This window comes from Culex pipiens, chromosome 1, assembly GCF_016801865.2.
Source record: "Culex pipiens pallens isolate TS chromosome 1, TS_CPP_V2, whole genome shotgun sequence".
Taxonomy (NCBI): Eukaryota; Metazoa; Arthropoda; class Insecta; order Diptera; family Culicidae; genus Culex; species Culex pipiens.
This window is the reverse complement of record NC_068937.1, coordinates 14,935,889-14,963,593: the sequence shown is the minus strand read 5'-3', so window position 1 is coordinate 14,963,593 and position 27,705 is coordinate 14,935,889. Positions and strand designations below refer to the sequence as shown.

At 37.3% G+C, this 27,705-nt stretch overlaps 5 protein-coding genes across 5 annotated transcripts in view; 2 read left to right on the top strand and 3 right to left on the bottom strand.

Annotated features, from left to right (window-relative positions):
- Nucleotides 1–6,754, top strand: part of LOC120424688 (protein wings apart-like) — a 47,163-nt gene extending 40,409 nt beyond the window's left edge. The window contains exons 5-8 of the mRNA XM_039588863.2: nucleotides 5,379–5,667; nucleotides 5,733–5,812; nucleotides 5,875–6,065; nucleotides 6,130–6,754. Of these exons, the coding sequence (XP_039444797.1) occupies nucleotides 5,379–5,667; nucleotides 5,733–5,812; nucleotides 5,875–6,065; nucleotides 6,130–6,324 (755 nt within the window). The 3' untranslated portion in view covers nucleotides 6,325–6,754. The remainder of the gene's footprint in view (nucleotides 1–5,378; nucleotides 5,668–5,732; nucleotides 5,813–5,874; nucleotides 6,066–6,129) is intronic.
- Nucleotides 6,755–13,760: 7,006 nt separating this feature from the next.
- LOC120424692 (protein yippee) lies at nucleotides 13,761–20,306 on the top strand. The gene is made up of 2 exons (XM_039588871.2): nucleotides 13,761–14,138; nucleotides 19,861–20,306. Exons 1-2 carry the CDS (start codon nucleotides 13,861–13,863, stop codon nucleotides 19,928–19,930), a joined length of 348 nt encoding a protein of 115 aa, XP_039444805.1. The 5' UTR covers nucleotides 13,761–13,860; the 3' UTR covers nucleotides 19,931–20,306.
- LOC120424694 (mitochondrial import inner membrane translocase subunit Tim9) lies at nucleotides 20,225–20,816 on the bottom strand. Its single transcript, XM_039588873.2, has 2 exons — nucleotides 20,642–20,816; nucleotides 20,225–20,573 (listed from the first exon to the last, which is right to left on the bottom strand). Exons 1-2 carry the CDS (start codon nucleotides 20,693–20,695, stop codon nucleotides 20,346–20,348), a joined length of 282 nt encoding a protein of 93 aa, XP_039444807.1. The 5' UTR covers nucleotides 20,696–20,816; the 3' UTR covers nucleotides 20,225–20,345.
- Nucleotides 20,817–23,613: 2,797 nt separating this feature from the next.
- LOC120424689 (uncharacterized) lies at nucleotides 23,614–26,139 on the bottom strand (the record flags this gene model as incomplete). Its single annotated transcript, XM_039588864.1, has 5 exons — nucleotides 23,614–24,382; nucleotides 24,439–24,619; nucleotides 24,798–25,118; nucleotides 25,178–25,414; nucleotides 25,750–26,139. Coding segments are annotated over 5 exons (1,563 nt in total), but the record flags the coding sequence as incomplete, so codon positions are not given.
- LOC120424693 (uncharacterized) lies at nucleotides 26,122–26,794 on the bottom strand. The gene is made up of 2 exons (XM_039588872.1): nucleotides 26,465–26,794; nucleotides 26,122–26,403 (listed from the first exon to the last, which is right to left on the bottom strand). Exons 1-2 carry the CDS (start codon nucleotides 26,672–26,674, stop codon nucleotides 26,284–26,286), a joined length of 330 nt encoding a protein of 109 aa, XP_039444806.1. The 5' UTR covers nucleotides 26,675–26,794; the 3' UTR covers nucleotides 26,122–26,283.
- Between the last annotated feature and the right edge of the window lie 911 nt (nucleotides 26,795–27,705).

Below are 27,705 nucleotides of genomic sequence, written 5' to 3'. Positions count from 1 at the left end.
AATGCGAGGTCTCCCGAACGCGGAACCGGATCACGTCAAGGAGCTGCTCAAGACGGAACATCAGCTGGACATCTTGGCAGTACACGCCATCAGGCGGAAGCAGCAGCTTCCCGCCATCGATGAGACGCCTTTCATCGTGCTCTTCCCGAAGGGGCACACCAGTCTGAAGGAGTTGAGTAGCAAGGTAAAGAAAGTGGGACCAGTCGTCGTCCGGTGGGTGGCCTACCGGAACAAAGAACCGCACGTGACCCAGTGCAAGAACTGCTTGCAGTTCGGTCACGGAACCAGTAACTGCCATCTCAAGCCCAGGTGCAGCAGCTGTGGGGGTGCCCACAGCACAGAAAAGTGCAAAGCTGAAGAAACGGAAGCCAAGAAGTGTGTCAACTGCTCTGGATCTCACGAGGGTCTGGACCGCAGCTGTCCCAAACGTGCGCAGTTCATCCAGTCGAGGCAGCAGGCGTCCAAGCCGAAGCCGCCAGCATGGAAAAAGGACAAACAGACTCCGGCAGGAGCTGTGTTTACCGCGGCGGATTTTCCTCCGCTACCTGGAGCGGTACCGGAAGAGAAACATCCTCGTCCCGAAGGAAGAAGTCAAGGAAATACTGGCGCCGACGCCGGTGCAACCCCGAAGGAGCAACAAGGTGAACGGATGCTGTACAGCGAGTCGGAGCTGTGGGCCATTTACCGAGAATACAGAGTTCGCTTGAGGCAGTGCAAGACACCCGAGGAACAGATTGACGTGATCGCACACTTGCTGACACATGGCACGAGAAAATGATCATCTGATTCAGTTACGTTTTTTTTATTATTTATTATTTGTTGTATTTTTGATCCTCGGTCCTAACCTGGTCGTAGCACCTAAAAGGACCTAATAAAAATAAGTTGTGAAGAAAAAAAAAAAAAAAAAAAAAAGCCGTCGTTTCTGGTTTGCACCGGAAGCAAAGCAAGAACGCCCCAGCAGCTGGACACCGAGTTGCGGCTGAGGACAAAAGCAAAGGCCAGCAGAGCCAACCAAGACCCCTACACAATCCCCCTTCCCTTCCCACGCCTTGTCTTTAACATCAATCCCTTCCCTACTAACCCCGAGTAGGCCGCGGGTAATCGGCTCCCCTCCCACTAACATTTACACACAAGATCCTCTGTAATTATTAAGTCAAATGTAATTACAAAAGCCAACTCGGTCCTAACCAGGTCCCAGTACCGAAAAGGACCTAATAAAAATAATTTTATGAGAAAAAAAAAAAAAAACTTCGAACACTTCTTAATGTTTCAATTCACTGTCTTAGTAGCGATGGATGCTATTCTATTCATGTCTGTATCTGTAGCTTCTTCTACACTGAATAAAATCATCACTTTAAATGTACGAGGGTTGTTATCAGGCTTGCCACATGTACAGATATTTTTGGCACAGACCAAACACTCAAACTAATTATTTTTACAGTTTAAATACATTTGAGTCGTTTTTGTAAACTGCACTAAAAAGATAAACAAATTTTGCATCTTTTTCCTTGTTTAGCTTTTGATAAAAATGTTCTTCTTTAAAGTTATACTTGATTGAGTGTTTGGTCTGTGCCCATAATATCTGTACGTGTCGCAAGCCTGGTTGTTATGGGTACGGTTGTCTCTGAATGGGCAAGAGTTTAATTTGGTTAATTTTGTTTTATGTAATTTTCAACTTTTCATTCAGGGTTTGTAATGTGAGGAAATTGCACGTATTTCTATCGAGCCCCTTATGTTGACATATCGACATTTTATGGTTCAACATCAGCTTCTTTAAAGCAATTAGCCTAGGTTCGATCCAAGTGGGGCCTGGTGGCACACTCTGAAATCACGAAGTTTAATTTCGTAAAAGTACATTAAATTTTCCATGACAGGTCCCACAATTTTTTTACAGGCGAGTAACAAAAAATGGCGGAAATTCCAAAATTATTTTTGTATTTTTCCGATGAAAAAAAAACTTTTGTTTTGAATAATGGGCGTTCAATTTAACATAAAAGACCTATTGAATACTAAATTTCCAAATCATCACCATTTAAAAAAAACGAATATCGAAAAATGGACTCCGGAATCGCGATCAGGGATCAAAATTACCACTTAGAACAAAGTTTCACGCAAATCGCAGAGGGGTCTTATGCTTATGCTTATATAGAAATAAAAATGAAAATTCTTATTTTTGGAAAAAAAAAACAAAAACCTAGAAATTGAGAAATTAAAAAATGCAAATAAATAAAAAAAGAAAATCTTAAATTTTAGGAATTGGAAATGTTTCAATAAAAACTAAAATTTAAAAATTTTAAAGTTGAAAATTGAAAATTTGACAGTTTTTACGAGTTTGTACTCGAATACCAAAGTGCTCTTCAAAATTTCAATCCGGACAATCAAATCACGAAATGTGTGTTTTTATCAAAATTTGGATTTCTCCCCTAAAATATGACTCCAAACATGCTCTAAAGTTATCTAATCTTCTGTAACTTGAGATGGCGGCATTTAGAAATTTGAGAATTTAAGATTTTTTTGAAGTTTTTCAATTCAGGAATTTAAAAATAAAAATTTAGGATTAAAAATTTCAGAATTTCAGTATTTAGAAATTTACGAATTTTAGAATTTAGAAATTTATGAATTTCTAAATATTTGAACATGAGAAGTTTTGAATTTAAGGAATCTGAAGAATCTAATGAATTTAGGGATTTAAAGAATTTAAAAAATCTAAAAATTGGAAAAATCCAAACAATTAAAAAAAATAATTTTTAATTCAATTCAATTCAATTCGGTTTTATTGGTGAATAATCAAGATACAATGAGTTATTTTGAAGTGCATAACAGAGTTTTGGAGTTCCTTACAGCTGTGTGTTGCATCATAATCCATTCAGGAACAATTATTTCTTTAACTAAGGCACTAGCAAGAGTAAGAAAAAACTATAAAAAAAAAACTTACAGAAAAATAATTTTTAATAAATTGAAGAATTTTAAGAATATTAAGCATTTAAAAAATATAAAAATTTAAGGAATTTGAAAAAATCAGTAAACTTAAAGAATTTTCGATTAGATTTTGGGACGTCTGAATTCAAGAATTGAAGAATAGAAAAATTAAAAAAAAAACCGGATTTTTGTGTAAGTTTGAATTCCAGATATTTTTTGTTTATTTTTTTTTATAATTTAAGAATTTTATGAAATAATATGAAGAAATTTTTGAATTTATGAATTTACTTTTTTGAATGCAACTGCAGATTACAAATGTTTGGATAATTGTGTACTCCATATTATAATATTGAAAATCTATAGAACACTCTTATTAAGCCGAATCCAAAAAACGTAAAATCTCAGAATCTTGAAATTAAAAGACAGATTAAGTGTTCTTGTCGAAATTAAGTAAACGGAAAGAAAAGTCAAACAATAATCATTAAATTTTCTGGTAGAAATTGTAAAAACAAACTTTCAAATTTTGTAATTCAACTATACAAATATTCAATAGTTTTACAGTAATAAAATTGAAAAAATAAATTTCAAAAAAAACTCTCAACTTTAAAAATAAAAAAAAACAAAAAAATGTTTTTTTTATTTTAGCAATTCTAAAATTTTAATCAAAATTTGGATTTCTTTACTAAAACATGACTCCAAACATGCTCCATTTAAGAATTAAAAACATTATCAATTGAAGTTTTTGAGAATTTTAAAATCTTAAAATTTTAGAATTTTAGAATATTGTAATTTTAGAATTTTTAAAATTTTAAATTTTAAAAACCTAGAATTTTAAAAAATTTGAATTTTAAAAATTTAGAATTTTTTAATTTTAGACTTTTAAGAGTTTTAAGAATTTTAAAAGTTTTAAGAATTTTGAGAATTTTAAAATTTTTAAGAGTTTTAAAAATTTTAAGAGTTTTAAAAATTTTAAGAATTTTACAAATTTTAAGAATTTTAATTTTTTTTAAATCTTTAGCAATTTTAAGAATTATTAGAATTTTATGATTTAAAATTTTGAAGAATTTTAAAATTTTTAAGGAATTTTAAAAGTTTTAAGAATTTTAAGAATTTTAAGAGTCTTAAAAATTTTAAGAATTTTAAAAATTTTCAAATCTTTAACAATTTTAAGAATTTTATGACTTAAAAGATTTAAGAATTTTATGATTTAAAATTTTTAAGAATTTTAAGAATTTTAAAATTTTTAAGAATTTTAAGAATTTTAAAATTTTAGGAATTTTAAGAATTTAAAAAATTTAAAAAATTCAAAAATTTTAAAGAATTTAATTTTTTTTAAGAATTTTAAATTTTTGAAGAATTTTAATAATTTTAAGAATTTTAATAATTTTAAGAATTTTATTTTTTTTAAGAATTTTAAATTTTTTAAGAATTTTAAGAATTTTAGGAATTTTAAGAATTTTAAGAATTTTAAGAATTTTAAGAATTTTAAGAATTTTAAAAAATTTAAAAATTTAAAAATTTAAATTTTTTTAAGAATTTTAATTATTTTATGAATTTTAAGAATTTTAAGAATTTTAAGAATTTTAAGAATTTTAAGAATTTTAAGAATTTTAAGAATTTTAAGAATATTAAGAATTTTAAGAATTTTAAGAATTTTAAAAATTTTAAGAATTTTAAGAATTTTAAGAATTTTCAGAATTTTCAGAATTTTCAGAATTTTCAGAATTCTAAGAATTTTAAGAATTTTAAAAATTTTAAAAATTTTAAGAATTTCCAGAATTTTCAGAATTCTAAGAATTTTAAAAATTTTAAAAATTTTAAGAATTTTAAAAATTTTGAGAATTTTAAAATTTTTAAGAATTTTAAATTTTTTAAGAATTTTAAAATTTTAAAGAATTTTAAGAATTTTAGGCATTTTAAGAATTTTAAGCATTTTAAGAATTTTAAGCTTTTTAAAAATTTTAAAAAATTTAAAAATTTTAAAAAATTTAAAAATTTTAAAAATTTAATTTTTTTTTAAGAATTTTAATTATTTTATGAATTTTAAGAATTTTAAGAATTTTAAGAATTTAAGAATTTTAAGAATTTTAATAATTTGAAGAATTTAATAATTTTAAAAAATTTAAAATTTTTAAGAATTTAAATTTTTTAAAGAATTTTAATAATTTTAAGAATATTAATAATTTTAATTTTTTTAAGAATTTTAAGAACTTTGAAATTTTTAAGAATTTTAAAAACCTTAAAAAAATAAAAAATAAATAGAATTTTTGAATTTAAGGATTTTTTAAAAGAATTTTTGAATTCATATTTTAAAATTTTAGAATTTAGAGACAATGAATAAATTTCAGCATTTTAGAATTTTTCGAATTTGAGATTTTTGGAATTTTAGAATTCATAGGTATGAAAATTTCAAACTAATTTTAATTTGATCAAATTATTTATTTATTTTTCTTCTGCAGCGTACGGCGCCGGCGTGATCGGCTGCCAGCCGCACGTGATCGAGACGACGCTGCACCTGCTGCTACGGGTGGGCGACTACGTGCCGCAAAAGTTCATCTTCGAGATGAACATCCTGGTGCTGCTGTTCCTGATCAACCTGTCGATGTACACGCGGGCGAACCGCACCCGCCTCATGACGGCCCACGCCCCCGACGATTACGGCACCACCGCCGAGGAGGACAGCCCGCGGGACGAGATGGCGGTGCAGGCGCTGGTCGAGTACTTTTACCGCCAGGACGAGCTGGCGAGGTGGGTTTCGGGGACTGTTCGTGAAGGTGGAATGAAATTTTAATATTTTTTTTTCTTTAAATTAGGTACGCCGAAAAGAACACCGACGCCATCCTGGACGCCAAGTCGAAGAAGAACGAGGACATCGAGGAAACTGTTACCAAATGTGAGTGCTCTTCTTCAGCGCTGGAAGAAACCTATTCTAACTTTCCGACCTCTTTCCCACAGTGCTGCAGAAGGCCGGCCACCACATGGAGCACACGCTGATGGCCAGCTACGTGTGTCTGCTGATCGGGTGGCTCGTCATCGGCAGCGAGGAGAACGAAACCACCGTGCGGACGTACCTGCGCGAGGGCAACTTTGTGATGATGGTCAGCTCGCTGGAGAAGTACTACAACTTCCTCAATCTGACCGCGAATGTGAGTCCATCTTTTGGAGGAACTTCCTTCCCCGTCCAGAACTAACAATCTCAACCTTTTCCAGTCGGACGCCCTCAGCTTGCAGCACGTGCGCCAAACCAAGAACATCATCGACAATCTGAAGCGGCTGGACGCGGCGGACCGTGTCCCGTCGTCGTCGTTGCAACAACCGGAAGCGTCCACCAGCGCTCAACCACAGGCGCCGCAGCAGCAGCCCCATCGGTACGGCTCGAGGTCATCGACCCGCGCCCACTACTGATAGACCCGTTAGGACGACCCATCTTCGTGTTTCTCCGTGTAGTTTTGATTTTTTTTTTCTTTTAATCTGTTTCCACCGGAAGTTGTGTAATTTTACGCAGAGAGCAAAAATTGTACAGAGCGCTAACTAAATCAGCAAACAGAAAAATGCCGTGTTTCTTTTTTTATTTATTTCTAAGACATAATTTGCTAGACTACTTCCGTCGTAGAATAGAGTTGTGTGTTGATTCCAAAGGATCGCGCACTAGATTTAGGCGCGTGGCGTAGTTCTACGTTCCGAGTGTAAATATAGTCGCCGATAAGTAAATATATAAATATATTGTTTAAATTATTAAGATGCATAATAGTGAGAACGTGAGAAGAATTCTTTGGGAAAAAAAAAATAAAATAAAACAAAAGAACGTTTTTAATAAAATCGTACCGTAATAAAAGTCTTGTGGGTGTCGAGTTTGGTGTGAAATCCGATAAAAACAATTCATAAGAGGGACAAGGTTATTTTTTTATTCTCTAATTTATTTTTATTAGGTCCTCTTCGGTACCGCGACCTGGTTAGGACCTGGGATCAAACAAATACAAAAAAAAATTTCACTGCGGCAGAAGTTAATCCGCACCCTTTCCTGGTCCGAGCGGGTCTTGCAACTCCTCAGCCGCGCGGTGAACTCGTAGAACATTTTCCACAGCTCCCCCAGGAACATCTTCCACAACTCCTCCGTGCTGTAAAGCACCTCGTCTCCTTTCGCCTGTTGTTGGCCACCGGCACCAGGGCCAGTGTTTCCTTGACTGCGTCCTGCATCAGCTGCGGATTGTGCGTTTGGGGCAACTACGGTCGAGACCCTCGTGAGATCCAGAGCAGTTAGCACACATTTTGGGTTGAGCTACTTCGACTTTACACTGTTCCGTTTTGTGGAATCGCCCACAGTTGTTGCATCGGCTTTTGAGATAACAATTCTTGGCTCCGTGTCCCAGGCGGAGGCAATTCCTGCACCGGGTCACGTTGGGTTGCTTGTTCCGGTAGGCCTCCCATCGGACCATGACTGGTTCCATTTTCTTCATCGCACTCAGCTTCTTGAGGTTCGTGTGTCCCTTGGGAAAGAAGACAATGTAAGGGGTTTCACCCACCGCGGACTTTTCCTTCCTCTTGATGGCCTTCACATCCAAAACATCAAGGTTATGATCCTCCTTGAGTCGATCCTAGATAATCTCCAGGGATTTTATTCCCTCCCCGTGTCAGCTTGTACTCCGGTTTCGCTTTGCACAGGACCATTAAATCCAGAAATCTGTCGAAGCCTAGGTTCGTTACCACCAAAGGTGGTTGCTTTTGTTTACCGGCAGATTGTCTGGGTTCTGGAACCGCCGGGGCGTCTCCTCCTCCTGCTGCGCTGGCATTGTTGTTGTTTTTGTCGCCCGCTAGCGCGCTGAATTTGTTGCTGTTGAGCAGGGTCTTCTCAACTTTTTCTCCTTCGATGCCGATTCCAGTCTGGACTTCTTCCGCTTCCGATTCCCGCGGACGGGACGAAAATTCTCCACCTCCATCTGTCAAAAACTTCCAAGCACGCGAGATGACAACACGAGCTAAACACGTCTTAACTTGTCGCTGGCTGGCGACTGAGTGGAGGGACAAGGTGTTCGTTCGTGTAATTTTGAGCGTGCACTCATTGTTATAATTTGGATCAGTGTGGTTTGAATTTCTTGTAAACAAAGCAAAGCTAGCATTGCTAATGCAATGTTTAAAAAAGATTTAAAATGATTTTAATGTTATCTCTAGATTATTTAAAGGAACGTTCTCACCAAAGAATCTTTTTTTAGATAGTAGAATCTTGGTATTCAGATTGTTCTCATTTGAAAGTGTCTGAAAGCCAAGGTTCTACGTCATATCGTCATATTCCAGAACCCGCAAAATTACAGAATTTTCGCACATTCGACCGCTTGTTCCGGTAGGCCTCCCACCGGATGATAGGGCTTGCCGCAACTTGCATTGCAGAGAGCTTCTTCAGATTGGTGTATCCCTTGGGGAAGACCACAATGTCCTCCTTCCGTTTGATGACATGTCCCTCTTCAACAGCATCTTGACCTGTTCCGGTTCCAGCAGGGGGAAACCACGAACAACGACCCGGTGCAATCATTTGCTTCTTCACCCGTTCTGCACCACCCCTGACTGTGCACGGTGACAGCAACAACAACATCCGTCACTCCACCACCAACAGCAGGAAGCGAAACATCGTGGAATCTAGTTCTAACACTTTTATTGTTAATATACGTGATTAAGTAAACTTGCCGAGCTCTTGTGATTATTTCTGCGTCCCGCCTGTCCCTCCTCCCAGCCGCAGTTACAACACACGCACACTGACAAATGATGTTCGATTGAACCAAAACTGGCACCAAACTGGTGGCTCTTCAAATGAGCGTGTACCATTTGACAGCTCTGTGATTTTCAGTGCGGAACTAGCCCTCGAACCCCTCAATCGAACGTATCAACAGTGGCCAGTGAATCTAATAAGAATCTACATAGATTCCGTTCCGAAATTCGAATTGAACTGACTGGAAGCTGTCACAGCCCTACGAAATATGTTGGCTGACATATCGGGTAGAGATCCTTAATAGGGAGACTGGCCGAAGCAAGGGGTAGGACAGTGAGTAATTTTGAGACATTTTGAAAATGTTTGAGTCAGATTGAGCCACTCTCGTTACTCAAAATTGTTCAGTTTTTCACGAACGACGTAACCCGCTTTGACACAGACGTTTGGATCGACATTTGTCACCGAGCAAGATTGTCAAAAACATAAAGAGCAGAAAACGTGTTTCGGCGGCCCAAAGTTTTCAGTTTTGTGTAAAATTGGTCCATGAAAAATCTTCATCATTTTTCCCTTTCTATTTCCCCTTGGGGGTCAGTGCGTAGGACCAAACATTTGACCGCCCGTGAGCAAGCACCTTGGAGTGTTGCACCGAGCCATGTTCCGACGAAAACGACCAGGATTGAAAATAGGCTGGCGGCGGATACACGGGTTCAGGAAGTTGAAGTCGGGCCCAAGTGGTGGCCAGTACGTGATGCTAAAGTCGGCTTGAGTTTGTGAGTTTTTAATGACCGCGACTTTAAGAGCTTCCCGCCCAGTCAGATCACCACAACAACAAAAAGGTTCCGAAGGAAGAGGTGCTCTAAGAACAAAAGATCAAATGGTTCCAAAAATTGAACTCAACATGCAGTTTGAGATTATTAGCAAGACGGAAACACTCAACATAGCCCCATGATTGCGGACCTGAAAGATGTTGGGGGACAGGGAAGTTTCTCTTTAGGGGACAAAGATTTGCGGCGGAAATTTACATCTAGGACGCCGAGGACGAAGGTGCGATTCCCAAGTAACATTTTTTCCAGGAGTTCTACAAGAGCTCTTCAAGATAGCTACAGCATAGCAGTTTGGACCGCGGTAGGATAAAACTCTCTTCAAGTACTCTTCCAAACTGCTGAAGAAGTTTTGAAGAGAATTTTATCCTACCGCGGTCCAAACTGCTATGCTGTAGCTATCTTGAAGAGCTCTTGTAGAACTCCTGGAAAAAATGTTACTTGGGATTTCGTCGATCATCAGCAAGTCCATCCGGAACTGGGTTTCCAATCCTTGAAAATGCATCACGCCAAAGGCCAAACAATCAAATTTCGAGCAAGAGCTGTATGTTTTAGGGCATGCCTTTTGTTGCATTGGTCTGAGAAAATTTAGTCAAAGATAATTGGTCTAGTTTTGTTTATCATTTATTGCATTACTCTATTCTCCGTACCCCGTTGAGTCCCTCCTTCAATCTCGCTGGAGTCTTGTCCCACCCGCTGTTCTAATTCAGAATACCTCGCGAATCTAGAAAAAAACGTTACTTAATCCACCTTTAGGTGGTTGGTGCCTTCCTCTCATTTATAGTGATTTCAAGCACCTAAGAAGTCCTAATAAAAATAAGTGTTGAGTAAAAAAACAGACTACCTACAGACTTTATGTCAAGATTATACAGACACGGCCTTTGAGGAAAATGGCATCCCTCTCTACGGCTTATTCGTGGCGATCAGACCCGACCATTTGAGGTTATGTAAATTCATTCCATTTTTTAAACTGCTTGTAACTTTTGATAGGTAAGTCAGATCTTGAAAATTCTTAATCCACAAGAAATTTCATTTCAGAACCTTTCTATAAATATATAACATGTGAGGGTTTCATGAAAAAACACCCTTTTTACCATAATTTTAATTTAATATGAAACAGTTTTTTTAACATAACTTTTAAAATACATGATAAAACTGCATGAATTTAATTAGCAACTTAGGGGACGTTAAGACGGATCGATTAAAACCTTTCCGGCCAAAATCGGTTGAGCCTGTGGCGAGATATTCCAGTGACATTGATTTGGTACACATGTCTACATACAGCCAAACACACATACATTTGCTCAGCTGGCGATTCTGAGTCGATATGTACAAATGAAGGTAGGTCTAGGAGGTCTAATTAAAAGTTCATTTTCTGAGTGATTTTATAGCCTTTCCTCAGTAAGGTGAGGAAGGCAAAACCAGTTCATTTCATCCACGCAGGTTCCAGTCACTGAAATCTGGCTTGATTTTTTTCGTTTGCTGTAGAAAATAAACACAAGCGGCCTGAAAACCTCCCGGAATTTGGGCAGAATATTTTTTGGGATATTGAGCTGGAGCAGATTAAAGGCCATCTCATCCACACAAGAACCGTACGAGGTGTTATTTAGCAGGAAAATTCCGTTGTTGAAGGGGGACGGGAACGGTGCATGTCTTCTGATAAGCCGCCACCCGCACATCGCAAGTTCCAGGTTCTCCTTCTGTGCATCTAACAGATCTACCATATCATGGAACCTGGCAGTTTTTTTATAGATCAGCAATTTTGTCGTCTTTGGACGCATGTCGCAATCCCAGCCTAGTGCAATTATTATATTTAGCACAAAAAAACAGCAACCAAAATCAACCAATTTCCTTATATTTTCTGAGCCTTACTGTTTGTAAACATTTCAACGATTTCAACTGTCAAAATGAGCATTCGAAAATTCCATAACCTGTCTTCAAATTACTCAGGAGTAAAATTGAGTAACTTTGAGTAAGATTGAGTAACATTGAGAAATTGAGTCACTCAGTTACTCACTGTCCTACCCCTTGGGCCGAAGTGAATTTGACGTACCCAAACAGACACGAGTTTGACGTATCCAAACGAGCATTTGCCTTTACGCCCAGCAATACTTATCAGTGATGCCAAGCTCAAAACATACGTTGCCAGATCGATTTAGCCAGCTTAGACCAGTCTCCCTATTTAGGGTCTCTAATATCGGGCGGTCAGTAAAAAAACAGCTTGAAGTCGCCTGACACAAAACTTTTGCTAGAAAGAGATAAACAATCTTTTGCAAACAAACCCCCAGCAGATTTGAACATACTTTGAATTAATGGTAAATTTCAAACTAGAAAGCCTAGCGCAGACAATCCTTAAGCTAAGAACAAGATTGTCCGTTCGGCCTAGAGATCCTAAATAGGGAGACTGGTCGAAGTGAATTTGACGTACCCAAACAGACACGAGTTTGACGTATGCAAACGAGCATTTGCCTTTACGCCCAGCAAAACTTATCAGTTTTGACAAGCTCAAAACATACGTTGCCAGATCGATTTAGCCCTCGATTTAGCCAGTTTAGACCAGTCTCCTTATTTAGGGTCTCTAGTTCGGCCTGGATGCAAGCGCAAAATCCCAATCAAATCGTTTTCCGCATGACGGGTTCATTCCGCTTCGAATTCCGCTTCGAAAATTGCTTCGAAATTTTCTAAACGGAATCTCCGGTTGGACTCCGTTTAGATTCCGTTTGAGCCATTTTAGCACATTAGCGACACCTGCTGGTGTACGGCAGAACCTTGATGACATTTCGCCGGAGTTCGCCGAAACGGTTATGTTGTTGATTTTTGACAATCGGGTGTGGGTCAAACGTCAAAGTGTTGAAAAAAGGAATGCGCCAAAACTTGTTCATTCCTGTTTTGTTTTAAAACGTGCCGCGTTTTCTGGGAAAAAAATCTCTGTTTTTTTATGAATAGATAAGAGTCAATAGAGCAAGAGTCCGGAAATGGAAGTGAGATTTGCTGTGCGGGAAGTGTCAGCAGTAGTACCGGAAGGCAGACGAAGAGCTCGGTGGTGGCGTCCCGTTTTCGTCGACGTCGATGGCCTGTGTAGGAAGTACAAGCATCACGCGTGTCAATTCTAGAAGAAGCGCCATCTAGCTTTAGCCTTGAAGTCTTCTAGCGTCGTCGTCATCCTCCAGGACGGACCACGTGCCCAAGCAGGAACCGACCTAGTTAGTGCACTATTCCAGTGGCCACAAGCGGGAATCGTCCGCCGTGTACTTGCCTTCGTCATCCTCTACCGCAGCCGATCTGAGCATGATGGGAAGCGGCGGTAGCATGTCAGGAGCAACCGTAGTAGCCACCCCGGTCCTTGGAGTTTGTACTCGCCATTGCTTCCATGCGCTAGACGAAGGAGTCGAAGGGTACGGCGGAGCAGATCCCGGAAAAGGCGACGGCAGCACCGTTGTTCACCTTTATCAGCTCCCGCCGAGAGGTCCTGATTCCTCCCATCTATCATCCTGTAAACAACTCGCAGCAAGCGTCAAGCTTCTTGTACTTTCGTCTTCCAATGGCGTACGGTTCGGACGAGCAGTTCCAGTGTCGAATGTCCCGTAAACAGCCCCGAGCAGCTGAACCTGCCGACTTGGTTAATTTATGATCCATGTACGTGTGCAGCATCCCACTTTGTAATTTTGTGAAAATAAGGATCATTAAAAAGGGGGAATTGGGGCTGGGACTCGTGTTTTTTTTATGAATAATTCTCGGAATAATTAATAAATTTAATCTCAAAGTTTAACAAAATCCAGTTTGTTTTTTTTCTGGTTGAATTTCAATTCAACCAACACAAAAAAGAAACCACTATAATAAAAACAAGAAGAAGAAGCAGCTGTCAAAACTAACCCGTCCATTCCGTTTCGATTCCGTTTGAATTCCACTTGAACCGATTTGCGGCGAAAACTCAAACGGAACCGGTTGTTGCGTTTGAAACGGAATGCGTTTTAGAATCTAAAACGAACACTGTTTAGAATTCGAATCGAACTTTTTTCGCTCAAGCGGAATTCTAAACGGAATTTAAACGGAACGCGCTGAGTGGGATTTTGCGGCTGTCATCATAGCTTGTCTGTCAATCGAACGATTGAACAAAGCAACCCTTGCAGATTGATCGACAGACAGATCTTGAAAAAATCGAACTGGTGCAAAGTTCAGCGGCTGCGTCTACGTCTGACGGACAATCTTGTTCTCACCTTCAATCTAGTACCTCTCAATGACATCCGCTCACTCTGCAATCTGGTACTGCACTCAAGCTTTGACAGCCCATTTATTTTACACTGGGTTGCTTGACGAAAATTCGACGTCATCAGCTGCAGACCAAAAAAAATCAAAACAAAGGAAAAATTTCGCTTCTCGTTCCGTCGCAGCTGGGATTCCGTCGCAAGTTCCGTCGAAATGGGCAAAATCTTCCTGGACCACATCGGCGGCCAGAAGCTGTACTCGTGCGCGGCCTGCGAAACCAACCTGACCAACAAGCGGGAGCTGATCAGCACGAGATTTACGGGCGCAACAGGAAGGGCGTACCTCTTCAAACGGGTCGTAAACCTGGTTTATTCTCCTGTGCAGGACCGGGTGATGCTGACGGGACGGCACATGGTGCGGGACGTGATGTGCAAGAATTGCCGCGCCAAGCTGGGCTGGATGTACGAGTTTGCCACCGAGGAGTCGCAAAAGTGAGTTTTGGCTATTGTAGACGGGGAAGGGAAAGGGGGGTGGGGGTCTCATTGTTGGCTGGGATTGGGAATGTCCTTGGAATGTCGACTTCGTCGACCCCTCGGGTCTTCTTGGAAATTATACAAAATTATTTGGATAACTGAGTAGGCGGTGTTCATCATTTGAATGGGAATTAAATCCAGAAATTTTGGAAAAGTCATTTTTTTATTTTATGAAACTGGGCACATCTCTGCTTATATTGAACCAAAATTGATACTTTTCTTTAGGGAAATTGTTTTAATGAAATATCTACTCAAAGTTTAGCAGTGTTTTAGCTAAAATTTGAATCCGGACAATCTTTTGCTGTATTTTCATAACAAAATGTACAAAGAAAAGATTTTTCTTCGGTCGTATTGGGATTTCCAGCTTGGATTTTGGGGTTTTTGCTAAGAATGCTAGAAATCTGGTACCTAAATGTGGTTCGGAGACTTTTTATTAGATTTTTGATTTTGTCGAAAGGTCGGAAATCTCAAGCATTCTTGTTTGAAAATTATTTACTAACCCTTGATTAAAAAACTAATTTATTTTTGGATGACCCAATGTCACCGGATGACGGAACATCTAATTGCTGACAATTCGAGCCAAACATTTCATTAGGGCGAAAAAACAAAAAGTAAACATTCGGGATTATTCCACTATACCATTCATTAGTACACTCTCTACTTGCGCTCCAAGAATCAGATTGATAACACACAATTTTCTATTGAAAACATCGAAAACAGTAAAGGGCACATAACAATGTTCACTCCAAACCAAAAAAAAAAGTTCAAATGCGCCCTTTTCATTTTCGTAGTTCAGGAACTTTTTATGTTATAAAGTGAACTTTTCATACATTCTTAACACTAATTCACTTCAAAACAAAGTTTGGTTTACTTTTCACCAAGGATTTCTGCAGAAAAAAAAAACTACGTCGAAAAACAATATTTAATACGGTCCCGCGGCTGCTGTTCTGAACGCTTTTGAAGAATTTGTATGTTTCATATACCTTATCTACATTATTCAATCACAAAACTTCACCAATTATCAACATTTCCCCTGAATTCCGCATTATTTTTAACTCAGAAAAAGGGCCAATCAGGTGACAGCGCTTTAGTGCCCTTTCAGTTCTCTTCGAAATTGCATTTAGAAAGGGCCCGTTATGAACAAAAGTTGGAATGTTTAATGGGCCTAATAACGAGATTTTTTAAATTATGAGTTTAATTGCGAAAATCAAATTTAACAATACAAACAATTCAAAAATAAAAATTCTAAAATATGGAAAACCAAACATTTCAAACATTTCGTGCTTCCCATTTAATTAGGGCACAAAACTTTTGTAAACAAGAGTGAATCCCTCTCACAGCTTATGCAAACTGTCATTTGAGTGAAGGGATACACTATTGTTTGAAAAAATTTTGTACCCTTTTGAAATGTTAGGCTGCATTTAAAATAAGAAAATAAAATTTAAAAACAATAAAAGAAAAATATCTGGAATTTAAAAATTCAAAATCAAAAATATGCAGAGTTCAATAACAATTTTAATATTAAAGTATTTAAAATTCAATAGCTCATAAATTTTAAACTTCGAAACCTGAATAATTTCAGAAATTACAAGTCGAAATTTCAAAAGTTTAAAAAAATCTGAATTATAGAAATAAAAAAATGCAAATTTACGCAAATCTCGAAATTATAACATTCAAAAATCCTACTTTCAAAATTATAAAAAATAAAATTCTACAATGAAAAATTAAGAATTTTGAAATTAAAAAAAAAAATAAGAATTTAAGAATTATAAATTTACAAATTAACAAGGTTAAATTTTTAGATTTAGAAAAACTTAAAAATTTACAATTCAAAAAATTTAAAATTAAGAAGCATTTAAGAATTTGTAGCATTTAAGAATTTAAGAATTTAAGAATTAAGAATTTTTTTTTTTTGGAGGGTGGTCCAGCCGCACATCGTTGATGTTGAAACCTCTAAACTGGGCCCTCGTCCTGTCACGTCCGTCAGTAGTCTTGTCGTACATTACAACTAGAATCAGATCTGCCAATGAATTAGTACACTTCGACCAAATAAACACTGACGCTGTATGGATCTGACTCTAGAATAAATACACAGTTGTGTGTTATTCATAAGTCCAACTTGTTCAATTATTCATTTAAGTCCAAATATTCATTTGCTAACTACTTTGGATTGCAAATCTAAATTTTAATCTAAAATCCCTGGGCTTTGTCATAATGAGTGTCATAGGTTTGATGCTTGTTTGGCAAAGAGTATGATTTGATTCGATGTGGAATTAAAATCGAAGTGTTCAGCATATTGCTGAAGCTTCCATTTTTACACATGGACACCACTTCATGCTGCGAGAACCCACTTTGGCGTAGTCTCAGGGCTTAATCGATGGCCGGTAAGCTGTCATCGAGACAAGGAGGTTCTCTGATAGTGGAAATATCACATTTGTACAATGAACCGCTACATATGTGAATTTTCCCTATCTTAATGTGGGTGTCAGGTTAGGATGCGGGTTTAAAAAAAAAGTAGTTTTTGTAGAATTGAGGATTTTAACTATAAATATCAACTTTTTATACTTTGCCTTTAGTTATTTAGGGACAAAATTAGTAACAGTGAATTTAGTAATTCTATCAGAATCGGTGATTTTCATTCAAGTAGCATAAAAACCATTCTAATTTGTCAAAATTTTCATAGAGTCTCGATCAATCAATAGTGAAATGATATCGGACTAAATTCGTTGATCTGTTGAACTAACGGTTGTCGGATTATGATTGTATCGACCATTGTTGCGAATCGAGGATCTACTGGAATTCTGACGAACAAATGGTCGTCTCTTTTTCAATTCACGACTTGTAAAATATCAAGTGTTATTTTTTTTTTTTTTTTTTTTAAGAAGCCAGACAGGTTTTAAAAGAAACGTTTTTTTTGGTTAATAATTAAAATGTCGGGGATTTGAGATAAGAGTAGCTTTCGGATAGGTTGCTTTAAATCTTGTATTCAATTCAAGTTAGGTAGTTATCCGCAAATGAATATTAGGACTTATATGAATAATTGAACATTTTGGACTTATGAATAACACACAACTGTGCATTTATTCTAGAGTCAGATCCATACAGCGTCAGTGTTTATTTGGTCGAAGTGTACTAATTCATTGGCAGATCTGATTCTAGTTGTAATGTACGACAAGACTACTGACGGACGTGACAGGACGAGGGCCCAGTTTAGAGGTTTCGACATCAACGATGTGCGGCTGGATCACCCTCCCAAAAAAAAAAATCTAAATTTTAATCTAAAATCCTCTAAACTTAATGTTCAAAACTAAACGTTCCTTTAACTGTTGCAGTACTAGTTCTATAAAAAAACAATAAAAACTTGTGAACTAATGTACAAATAGGATAGAAATCGCGATTTTAAAAAGAAATGACAATTTACGTCAAAAGATCCGTAGTTCCTCGATTCGCAACAATGGTCAATACAACCATAATCCGAAAACCGTTAGTTCAACAGATCAACGAATTTTGTCCGATATCATTACATTATTGATTGATCGAGACTCTATGGGCAATTTGACATAAAAGAATGCCTAGTATTCTACATCTATCAAAGTTTATTGACAGCATTACTCTAACTTAACAATTGCAACTAAATTTATCATCAAATAGATTTGGAAAAGATACAGATTTATTTTAAATGCTAGTGCTAAGCAACAAATCAATTGTACTATCCTGAAGTCCCACCTAAATCCCACATTGTGATAGTGAAAAAGTCACAGAAGCAGCGGTGTCTTGTGCAATTGTGATATTTTCACTATCGGAGAACTACCTAGTTCACGAAGACAGCTTATCGGTCAACGCTTAAGCCCTGGGGCTGCGACAAAGCGAGTTCTCGTAGCATGAAGTGGTGTCCATAGTGCTTATAAAAAAGAATTTATACCCAAATTTTAACTAATGCACTAGGATCAAATCATGCCCCTTGACTTTACAAGGCCCAGGGAAGAATTTAAGAATTAAGAATTAAGAATTTAAGAAACATGATTTTTAATCCGAAAACGGAATGCATTTTCGGATTCTTTGGCCAATTTTCCACTAGGAGAAGGTTAAATAAATTTGTAAATAATAAATAATATGTGTTTTTGAAACACAATTAAAAAAATCTCCAAATTTATAGGCAATTTCAGTTGAACAAATTTCATGTAAAATGTGAAAACTTGTGATTTGTGCTTCGAATTTTGTAAAAAATGCAATATAAATCGATAATTTTATAAACAAAACTAGTTTTAACAAATTTCAGGCAAAATTCCGACTTTTCAACAATTTTACCTAAAATTTATATGTATTTTGTTAAAAGGCTTATATACTTAGTTAACTTAACATAAACATTGATTTTTTTTCTAAAAAAACTATATCAGCTACATTAGTAATGATACATTTAACGTACAAATAAAGTTTGAACATCTTAAATATGATTTTAACAAGAAAAAGTATGACTATCAAAGTCACCCCGGAATTAAAACTAAGAATTTTTAACGTAACAATTTTTCTAAACACTATTGAAAAAACTTTTTTTCCAAAATAGTGCACTAACTTTGTGTGGCCTACCCCAGTACATGTTTTTAAAATAATAATCTTGAGAAAAACCTTACCTGTTGCAAAATATTCTAAAAAAAAAATTGAAATCCTATCATAGTCACCCTAGTTTACGGAATTTAAGAATTTAAGAATTTAGGAAATTAGGAATTTAAGAATTTAAGAATTTAAGAATTTAAGAATTTGAGAATTTAAGAATTTAAGAATTTAAGAATTTAAGAATTTAAAAATTTAAGAATTTAAGAATTTCAGAGTTTTTTTTTTAAAGGCCCAATAAGCTATTGTCTTTTATATGTTTATAGGACCTAATAAAAAAAGTCGAGAATTTAAGAATTGAAGAATCTAAGAATTAAAGCATTTAAGAATTTAAGCATTTATATTTTTTTAAGCATATAAAGATTTAATAATTTAGGAATTTAAGAACTTAAGAATTTATGAATTTAAGAATTTAAGAATCTAAGAATTTGAGAATTTAAGAATTTAAACTTAAGAATTTCAAAATGTTAGAGTTTTAAACTTTTTGAAATATAAAAAAAAATTGTTTCTCGGTTTTTAAAATTTTGTTTTTTTTTTGGTTTCCCAATTAAAGAGACAAATTGAATTTTTTTATAATTTTTTTGCTTGAGCATTTTTAAATACTTAATCTTTTAATTTTTTTTTTTCTCCCTTGAACCTCAAGCGCGCGCACCGTCACACGCGCTCAAACTGAACTGTCAACTTTTGTTAATGCGCAACTTTTGTTGACCACGTTTCTTCCGATCTGCATACCGTACTTTAAAATTGATTTTAGACGCGGGATTACAAAAAATAGTGCGGCAGATTGTAAACGTCATCAAACTTAAATATAACCTTATAATTCGATTAAAATCTACATCTCAAACGCTGAAATGGCCAGGCCCACTGCGCGTAAACTTTACCGCAAAGCTGATTCGTTGAAGTGGATTGAGTTTGAGCACGGGGTGGAACGTTTATTGAAATTTCTATTTTTTGTTATGTTAGACAACTTAGTTCATGGATATTGCAAGCTGAATGTGCGCTTCCCTAACAGGTACGTGGAATTAAAGTGCCTAAAATAACAATGTTTTTCTTCATCTTTTTCTTCCAGATACAAGGAGGGCCGCGTCATCCTGGAGCACGCGCTCATCACCGAGTCCGAGGGTTTCCCGGAGGCGTGACCCCCCTTCCTGTTTGACCCGATCGAGTTCTAGAGCGGGGAAGAGGCCAATTGGCTCAAATTTTTCATCATTATTCAGCAAATCACCAATTTCGTCGTCACCATAGTAAGGTTATGTGTGGATGTTTTTAGGGTTAGAAAAATGCGATTCGAATTAATGGATTAAAATTTAGCGTAAGAATTGTGTGCTTTTTTAAAAGTTTCTTTAAACTTAGATTTGCGAAATAGCGATAAGATCAGTAGCGTTTGGACAGTGAGTAAGAAAAATCACAAAATAATCACAAAACTATTTAACTACATCTTATCCAACCAGCATGAATAGATCCGAGTTTATTAACCGCAAAAATAAATCACTTTAAACATTAAAGCAAACAAAACACACCGTTTTTTCCGCGCATTCCATTCGTGGAACCCAATCACTTCCCGCCGAGCTTCTGGGCGGCCGCCAGCGCATTCTCGTTCGATATCATCTGGAACTCCTGGAAGCGCTGGGACACGCGCTGGTTCATCTTGAGGAACTTCTCCATGCAGTTGAGCGAGCAGCTGCTCTCCTTGTCCGACACGGTCCGCCCGGTGAACTCGTTGACGCAGTCCAGGAAGCACAGCTCGGACAGCTTGTTGTACGACAGCAGAAAGTCCGAGAACTGCGGAGGGGGTTTTGGAGGTTGGTTTTTTTTTGTTGTTGTTGAAGGCTTTTTCAAGCGATTCTTACCGATTTGATCTGGTCCTTGTCCAGCTGGTCGATCGTCATCTGGGACATGGCCATTGTGGGGCGGGCAGTGTTTAGGTTGGGCTGGTTTTTAATTTAAATTCAAGCGAAAATGTTGCCACAGTTTGAGGAACGGCACCGAGATTTTTTTTTATGTTTTGATTCCAGAATTACGTCACGCATGTTAGAACTGTCATCGCGTCACCCACTGTTGAAGAAATCAGCAGGAATTTTAAAATGTCAAATGCTACCAAAGACACGAACCACTGCAGTACTAGATTAGAAGAGTTTTTAGGGGGTGTGTAGCCTAGAATGGCTGAAATATCTCGCAACAATCAGTTTGAGACAGTGAAAATTGGGGATTTAAAACTAATTTCAATTTAAAATTTTAACTAATTTTAATTTTACTTTTTTCAAATAAATAAACAAGATTATCTAACTGAAACTTGTTTGGCTAAAAAGCTTTTTTTAAAAAATTGTAAAATCGTTTTGGGCTTGACCGATTTTGTCCGGATCTGTGTTTTTAGATCCGTCTTCAGGTCCCATAGGTACACTCAGCCAAAACATCCTTTACTAGCCATAAGGAAACCATATAGATTTTTTCCATACGCTTGCCATATAGATTACATAGGAACATTGAATGGTTTTTTTTCCATATGAAAACCTTATAAATTTGATATATGTCTTTTTTTTGCTTTTATAGGCAAACCTTATAGAATTAAAGTATCCGAGGCTCGCTGTTTTTTTACTTATATGGTAAACTTATGAATGTAATTTTCTCTTTATATTGCTACAAGCAATCTTGTAAACAAGAAAACGATGTTTTAAGTTAAGAAATATGATTTCAGTACTTTTTATTCCAGTTACAATCAGATCTTAACAACATAGTTTTACATTAATCTAAAATAGTATCTGCTGTTAACTTCGATAACATTAAACGACATCCTATCGACTGTGCTCATTTCTATAATGCTTAAGATACCCTTTCTTCCAATTGCTTCGTAAGCCAACAAATGATTACTAAACTGTCCTATCTTCCAATCTCGGCAGATCGCATACACAGTTCCTTCAAATTTCGCGAACTCTTCTATTTCTAATAATCGTATTTCTTTGTTTTCTGTTCGGGTAATGAACTGTCCTGTCTTATAATCTGATCCATGATGCTTGATAGCGGTAGTAAGTGCGATAATTTCATTATCGTCAAACGCAGAATTGCCTCTAATATTTTTAAAATAAGGTCTGGAACTCAAAGTTTGCATTACAAATTTAGTGGTATCATCAACAGAAAAAAAAGTTTTAAAATAAAAGTCATGACAAAATTTAAGACAAGATTTCAAGCAAAGAGTAAAAGCAATATTCTTGCGAGAAGTTATAACATGAGCGTATTCTTTGAATTGTTGATGCAAAGCTTCATTTCGTATGCAGTTCATGCCTTGGGCTGGACCACATTTTCTAATAATATTTACATAATGGCATAAAAAATGCTGCTTTGGCTTCAAATGATCATCAAAGAGTTGTTGATATAGTTCGTGGTGAAGCTTAATTTTTGTGTTCAATAATGATAGACTTATTTCAGAAAATACAGTCAAGTTAACTAAATCGCAAATTTCAACTAAGGTCTTACAAAAAGTCCAAACTAAATCATTTTGATCAGCAATGTAGGGGCCAAGTATTAAAGTAAAATATTTACTAAAAGATTTCATTTCTGCGGCCGTCATTCTAAGCGAAATTGACTTTGTCTTTTTCTTTGCGTCTCTGGTTTGTTCGATATCAGCAATCCTACACAAACTATCGTCCGTCAATGATTTAGCTATAATATGTATCCGCGTGTTTAATAACTCTACCGTAAGCCAGTGTTTTTTGAAAATAAAGTAATCGAGCGCTGCCGTGAATCCATATTTACAAACTCCATTGCTATACATGTCATGCATAATATCAATGCTTGGATTTTCGATCACGTGGAAGGATTTTAACTGATTAAACGCACATGGTCCTTTGAGTCCAGTGAGTGAATGTTCGTTTGTGTTCAAGTCTTCTTCGTAGTTTATCGAATTTCTAAGGTAATCAACTTGTTCTTCGGTATCGGTTCTGCAATTATCTCTATGCCTTTTACAAAATCTACAGTAAAAATTAGAATTAAATCCGCCGGAAAGTGAAAGTAACGAGTGAACGCCCAAGTTATCGCCTTGAAACAAAGTAAACACAAACCTAACTGTTACATTTTTCGAGTTAATCTGAAATATTATTCCTTCTTCTTGAAGTTTCTTAAGAGGCACTAGCAACTCTTCGAGCAGTTTGTTGACACCTTTTTCATTAATAGCAACTTTTCTAATGAATCCGCAAATCAACATGCAACTTAATTTAGATCTGTATTGGACGGGCAGTGTTGGAAAATTCAAATAAATTCCACAAATTGAATCGACTTTACTGTGTGAACTTTGTGGGTCGTTCACCTCGAACTCGTCAGCATATAAATACATAGGTAGAACATAGTTATGCTCATCTCGAACAAATTTGGCACAAATATCTTCCCATAGCGATCCATTTACAACATTTTCGAGCTCACAACCCTGCTCTAATTTCTCGGTATTTTCTAAAGTCTGTTGTAAAATGTTATCTGTACTGAAAAATGATTTGATTTGAAACTCTATTGGATTTAAAACTAAACATGACTTCCTCGCATCTTCAACTGTCGATTTTTGAATTTGATCTTCATCTAGTGTCAGTATCTCGGGTTCTCGATAAATGTTTAGTTTTTTTAGAGTGTCAAAGAATTTGTATTCCGTGTCAATTTTTGTAAATGCATCTCTCAGGTCGCGATTTTTTTTGTTTAAATCGTAGCGGGTAACAGAATCTAATTCATCGGTTGCTAAGGCTTGAAAATTTTGGACGACTTTTGTACAAAACTGCTGCACTGAATGTTGCACATCTAGAGCGTCCTGTCTCGTTATGTTAGACTTGTGGTGCAGTCGAAGTGTCAATTCTAACGCTGATTGTTTTAAACTACTAACATCGTGATCGAAGCCGACGTCTTGCTGGTCAGTTTCAATAGCAGCTACTTGCGGGGGTGGTAGAACTGGCTCATGGGATTCGGTGGTCGAACAGGATTGGTCTGGCTGGGTATTGAATTTGTGAGTTTTAACGTGCTTTTTGAACGAATAGATTGTTGAAAATTTTTGAACGCAGGTAGGATAAGAACATCGATAAATATATGCAGCAGGAAGTTTATGGACTTGATTTATGTGGTCAAACAGTTTGTCAGCATCTAAAAGGTTGCTAGAGCAGCCATCAACGCAACATGGAATCGGCATTATTTCTCGCGCTCCAGATATCCAATGAGCTTGTTAATGGCCATATAGCTCGATCCGATGGGGTTCAGGCCGTAAATAAATCGTTCAATGAACAGCCAGACAAGCTTAGTCGCCGCCGGATACGGCAAACCGAGTACTGCACGAAGCTTCACGATTACGTCGATCCCACGGGAGACTTCAGTACAGCGGTATTCGAGGCCTTTATGCACAACTATGCATTCGCCGGTCACGTCCGGTAAATCCAATCCGATGATAGCGAATTTCGGCGCAGCTGTGGGTTGGCTTCGTAGATCGGCTAAAGCTTGTTCTCGCGAGCCGGCTAGCTGAAAAATCTCATCTTGAGCTAGCGGTATCGTTGGTTTGAAACCTTGGGCCGCCTTAACCGGTGCTAGAACCGTACACAACGCACGTAGCAGGACTGGGAGCATAGTGTCTAAAAAAGAATAAAACATGTTTTAAGTTGTAAATATGATTAGTGATCGTTGTTACCTGTAGCCGTGTCATCGGAACACGCGTGCTGACTTTGTTTGAGAGTTTTGATTAGAGCTGTAGCCGATGGGTCTCGTGCGTTCTTCGCTATGTAAGAAATCAAATGGCTCATGTACACACTCCACTTTGTTGTACCTTCAGCGGGATTGCCTAGGCCGAGCTGCTGATAATCTACGTCGAGCTACAAACAACAAATATTAAGGTAACATAAAATTATGTTTCCATAGACTTAAATAGACCCCCCCTTTAACAATATACACCAAAAACTAAGTTTACTTCCAAAACTAAACATAAAATCTTATATGACTCGATTTTTTTTTCATCAAAACAAAATTTGTTTTTTAGAACATTTCACTTACAAGTTGATATCCATATTCCAGTCGCAGATGAGGGTAGCTGCTGATAACTTGGTCGGACTTGTTGATGTTCTTCAACAGATGTTTTCTAGCAGGGAAGCTGGCTCGCCATTGCGCTAGCACAGTTTCCCATGGTGAAGTGTTGATGCCGAGCCACGATATCGCCGCACCCACCTGCGGGTCTTCGGCTGGAGTTTCCGCTGGGCTGATGCGCGCGAGTTCCTGCTTAATGTTGCTCCTTGTTTTCTGGGTCTTGTTGTTGATGAAGCTGAACAGCTTCCCCTTCGGATTCGACTTTTTGATTCTCGGAATGTAGTACGTCTCCTTTAAAAATAAAAAAGTTAAAATCAATAATTCACATTTTCCTATCACCATAACTTTACTTTCACTTCCTTCGGGAACACAGCGAGAATAATTTCACTGTAATCCTCAAGAAATTCGGCGCGGCATCGTCGACCACTCTTGATGTGGTAGTCACCTACCGTCTCCACGACGAGGTCTTGACCCGGCTTAGAAAGCGGATGCGTCTGAGAATTTTTTAAAATCAGCTGTCCGTAATCAGTTTGGCCAATTAGTGAGGCCAGGACTTTTGGAGTCAATTCCGGAGATGTGCTTTCACGCTGAAAAAAAATGAAATAAAATGTATTTTGATTATAATTTTTATTTAGCTGGAGAAAATCGCGACTAGATTCTGAAAAAAGACAACATTTATTCTGATTTATGCGTTATACGCACTTCGGAAGGAACCGGTCAAGAAAAAAATAAGCTAAGGGAATTATTTTAAAGGCATTGATTGTTTGTTTTGAACCTATTTAACATGTACACATGCTTCATACATAATAAATAGAAAAAATAGGCCCGATTTTCACCTAATAATAATGTCGCATTTTTTTATGGGCCATACATTAATGATGATAAGATAAACATATTAATTCATGAAGCTGTTAAGATTTACCTCCTCTTTGCTGCGTGTTTTCCCAGCATCCGGAATGTCCACATCTATATGGGTCGTGCCGGCCGCTTGGGACGTGTCAGCTGCCTTGGATGTGTCGGCCTCTTGGGACGTGCCGGCCGCCTGGGATGGGTCGGCCTCTTGGGACGTGCCGGCCGCCTGGGATGTGTCGGCCTCTTGAGACGTGTCGGCCGCTCGGGAATTGCCGGCCGCTCGGAACTTGCCGGCCGCTCGGAACTTGCCGGCCGCTCGGGGTGTACTGGCCGCTTGGGGCGTACTGGCTGCAGTCACTTCTTGGCTGCCTACAGCAATGCTGTCGAATTCAGCGGACCGTTGAAGCGACGTCTTCGGTTGAAGTGTCCCAGAACCATGGTGGGACTGGACAATGATTTTAGACTACAAATTTAATAAAATGAGCTTTTGATACGAGAAAAAACTTTTATGTTTATGTTTTACCTCTTCCAAAGAACTTGTTTCTAAGGCGCCCGGATTCACTTCCTCGTCGTCTGGATCGCTCTCGACCGATTCAGACCCTGTTTAACGGTCCGGAGTGAACTTAACCTCAATATAATCCTGACTAAGTCCCTCTTCCGGTGGGGCTGAATCTTGGGTTGGATTTGTTTCGAACTGCTCCTGGACAGTCACATTCGTTAAGTTCTGTAAAGTATTTAATATAAAAGTTATTTACTTAGATGACAAATTTTGTTAGTATTCTTACATTCCGGATTCTCCAACGGGCAATTGCTTCCCAAAACAAACAAATTGTTTCCGGGAGAAGCAATCCGAGGCGCTTTTCGAATGCCGCCTGGCCAATAGTCACCAAATCAACTGTAGTTAGGCCGAACTGCGAGAAAACACTTCCTGATTCCGCCGGGGCGTCACCGAAAAGATCAGCGATGAGTGTCAGCTCGTCGTACGAAACGGCCATCTTGACGTCTGATTTTATATGGCAAGTTTATGATTTTTTCACATAAACAATGTGCATGAATGTCATAAGCATACCTTATAAAATTGAAAGCTTATGCGAATATGTATAAGGTCGCCTTATGAATTAAAAAACTATTGATTTCTCAACTGGTTATATGGCTGGCCATATATGTTTTAAAAGTTGTTTTGGCTGAGTGTAATATTTTTATACCATAATGCTTTGTTAAGTACTTGAAAAGTTATCCTAAAAAACGATTTTGACTAATGTTTACAAGATTGTAAAAAGGGTGTTTTTTGTAAGAAAAGCCGCCATGCTATACATTTTTAGAAAGGTATTTGAAATACTTTTCCAGTGAGTCCAAAAGATTGAAGATCAAAAATTATTAAACGTTAAGTAACTTTTTTAAAAAAATAATTTTTAAATTTGAGAATCAAACAATTTAACAATTTTAAAAAATTTCATGTTACAATTTTGGAATTGTCATAATTATTTTTTTTTAAATTTCAATGCATTACAATTTTAGAGTTTCCAAAATTTTGATTTTTGAGTTGGATTTTTTTTAGATCATTGCGCGTATTCCCGAAAAAGACACGCGGCAAACCAACCTCGAAACGACGCGCCGCACTTTCGGCAAATACGCGCTGTCAAATTCCATACTGCACGTTTTTCTTCTTCGAATCGCCTGGCATTGTAAGCAGGTATGTTTTGAATCACACCAAAAGTGCAGAAAATCGCTGGCAACAATGGCTACGGCACATTCTCAAATGCCGCGCGGCGTGTACCTTTGAAAGAAACGGACAATAACGTAGTGATTATTGCATTCGCTCGTAATGTTACGATCGTAATTTCTCGACTCACAATCGAGATTTCTCGATAGTAAGATAACGACTTACCATCGGCAAATCTAGATCTAACATCGACAAATTACGATCGTAATTTTACTGTTGAGAAATTACGATCGTAATTTGTAAGACAATTTTTTCTGAATATTTTTTTTTTATTTAAACGAAATATAAGAAAATCTGTGTTCA

Bases quoted from the DNA above. Each gene is read 5' to 3' on its own strand.
- LOC120424692 (XM_039588871.2), top strand. From the start codon at position 13,861: ATGGGCAAAATCTTCCTGGACCACATCGGCGGCCAGAAGCTGTACTCG. The intron at 14,139-19,860 runs GTGAGTTTTGGC...TTTTTCTTCCAG, and splicing joins GCCACCGAGGAGTCGCAAAA to ATACAAGGAGGGCCGCGTCA.
- LOC120424694 (XM_039588873.2), bottom strand. From the start codon at position 20,695: ATGGCCATGTCCCAGATGACGATCGACCAGCTGGACAAGGACCAGATC. The intron at 20,574-20,641 runs GTAAGAATCGCT...CCCCCTCCGCAG, and splicing joins ACAAGGACCAGATCAAATCG to TTCTCGGACTTTCTGCTGTC.
- LOC120424693 (XM_039588872.1), bottom strand. From the start codon at position 26,674: ATGGCCGTTTCGTACGACGAGCTGACACTCATCGCTGATCTTTTCGGT. The intron at 26,404-26,464 runs GTAAGAATACTA...AATACTTTACAG, and splicing joins CCCGTTGGAGAATCCGGAAT to AACTTAACGAATGTGACTGT.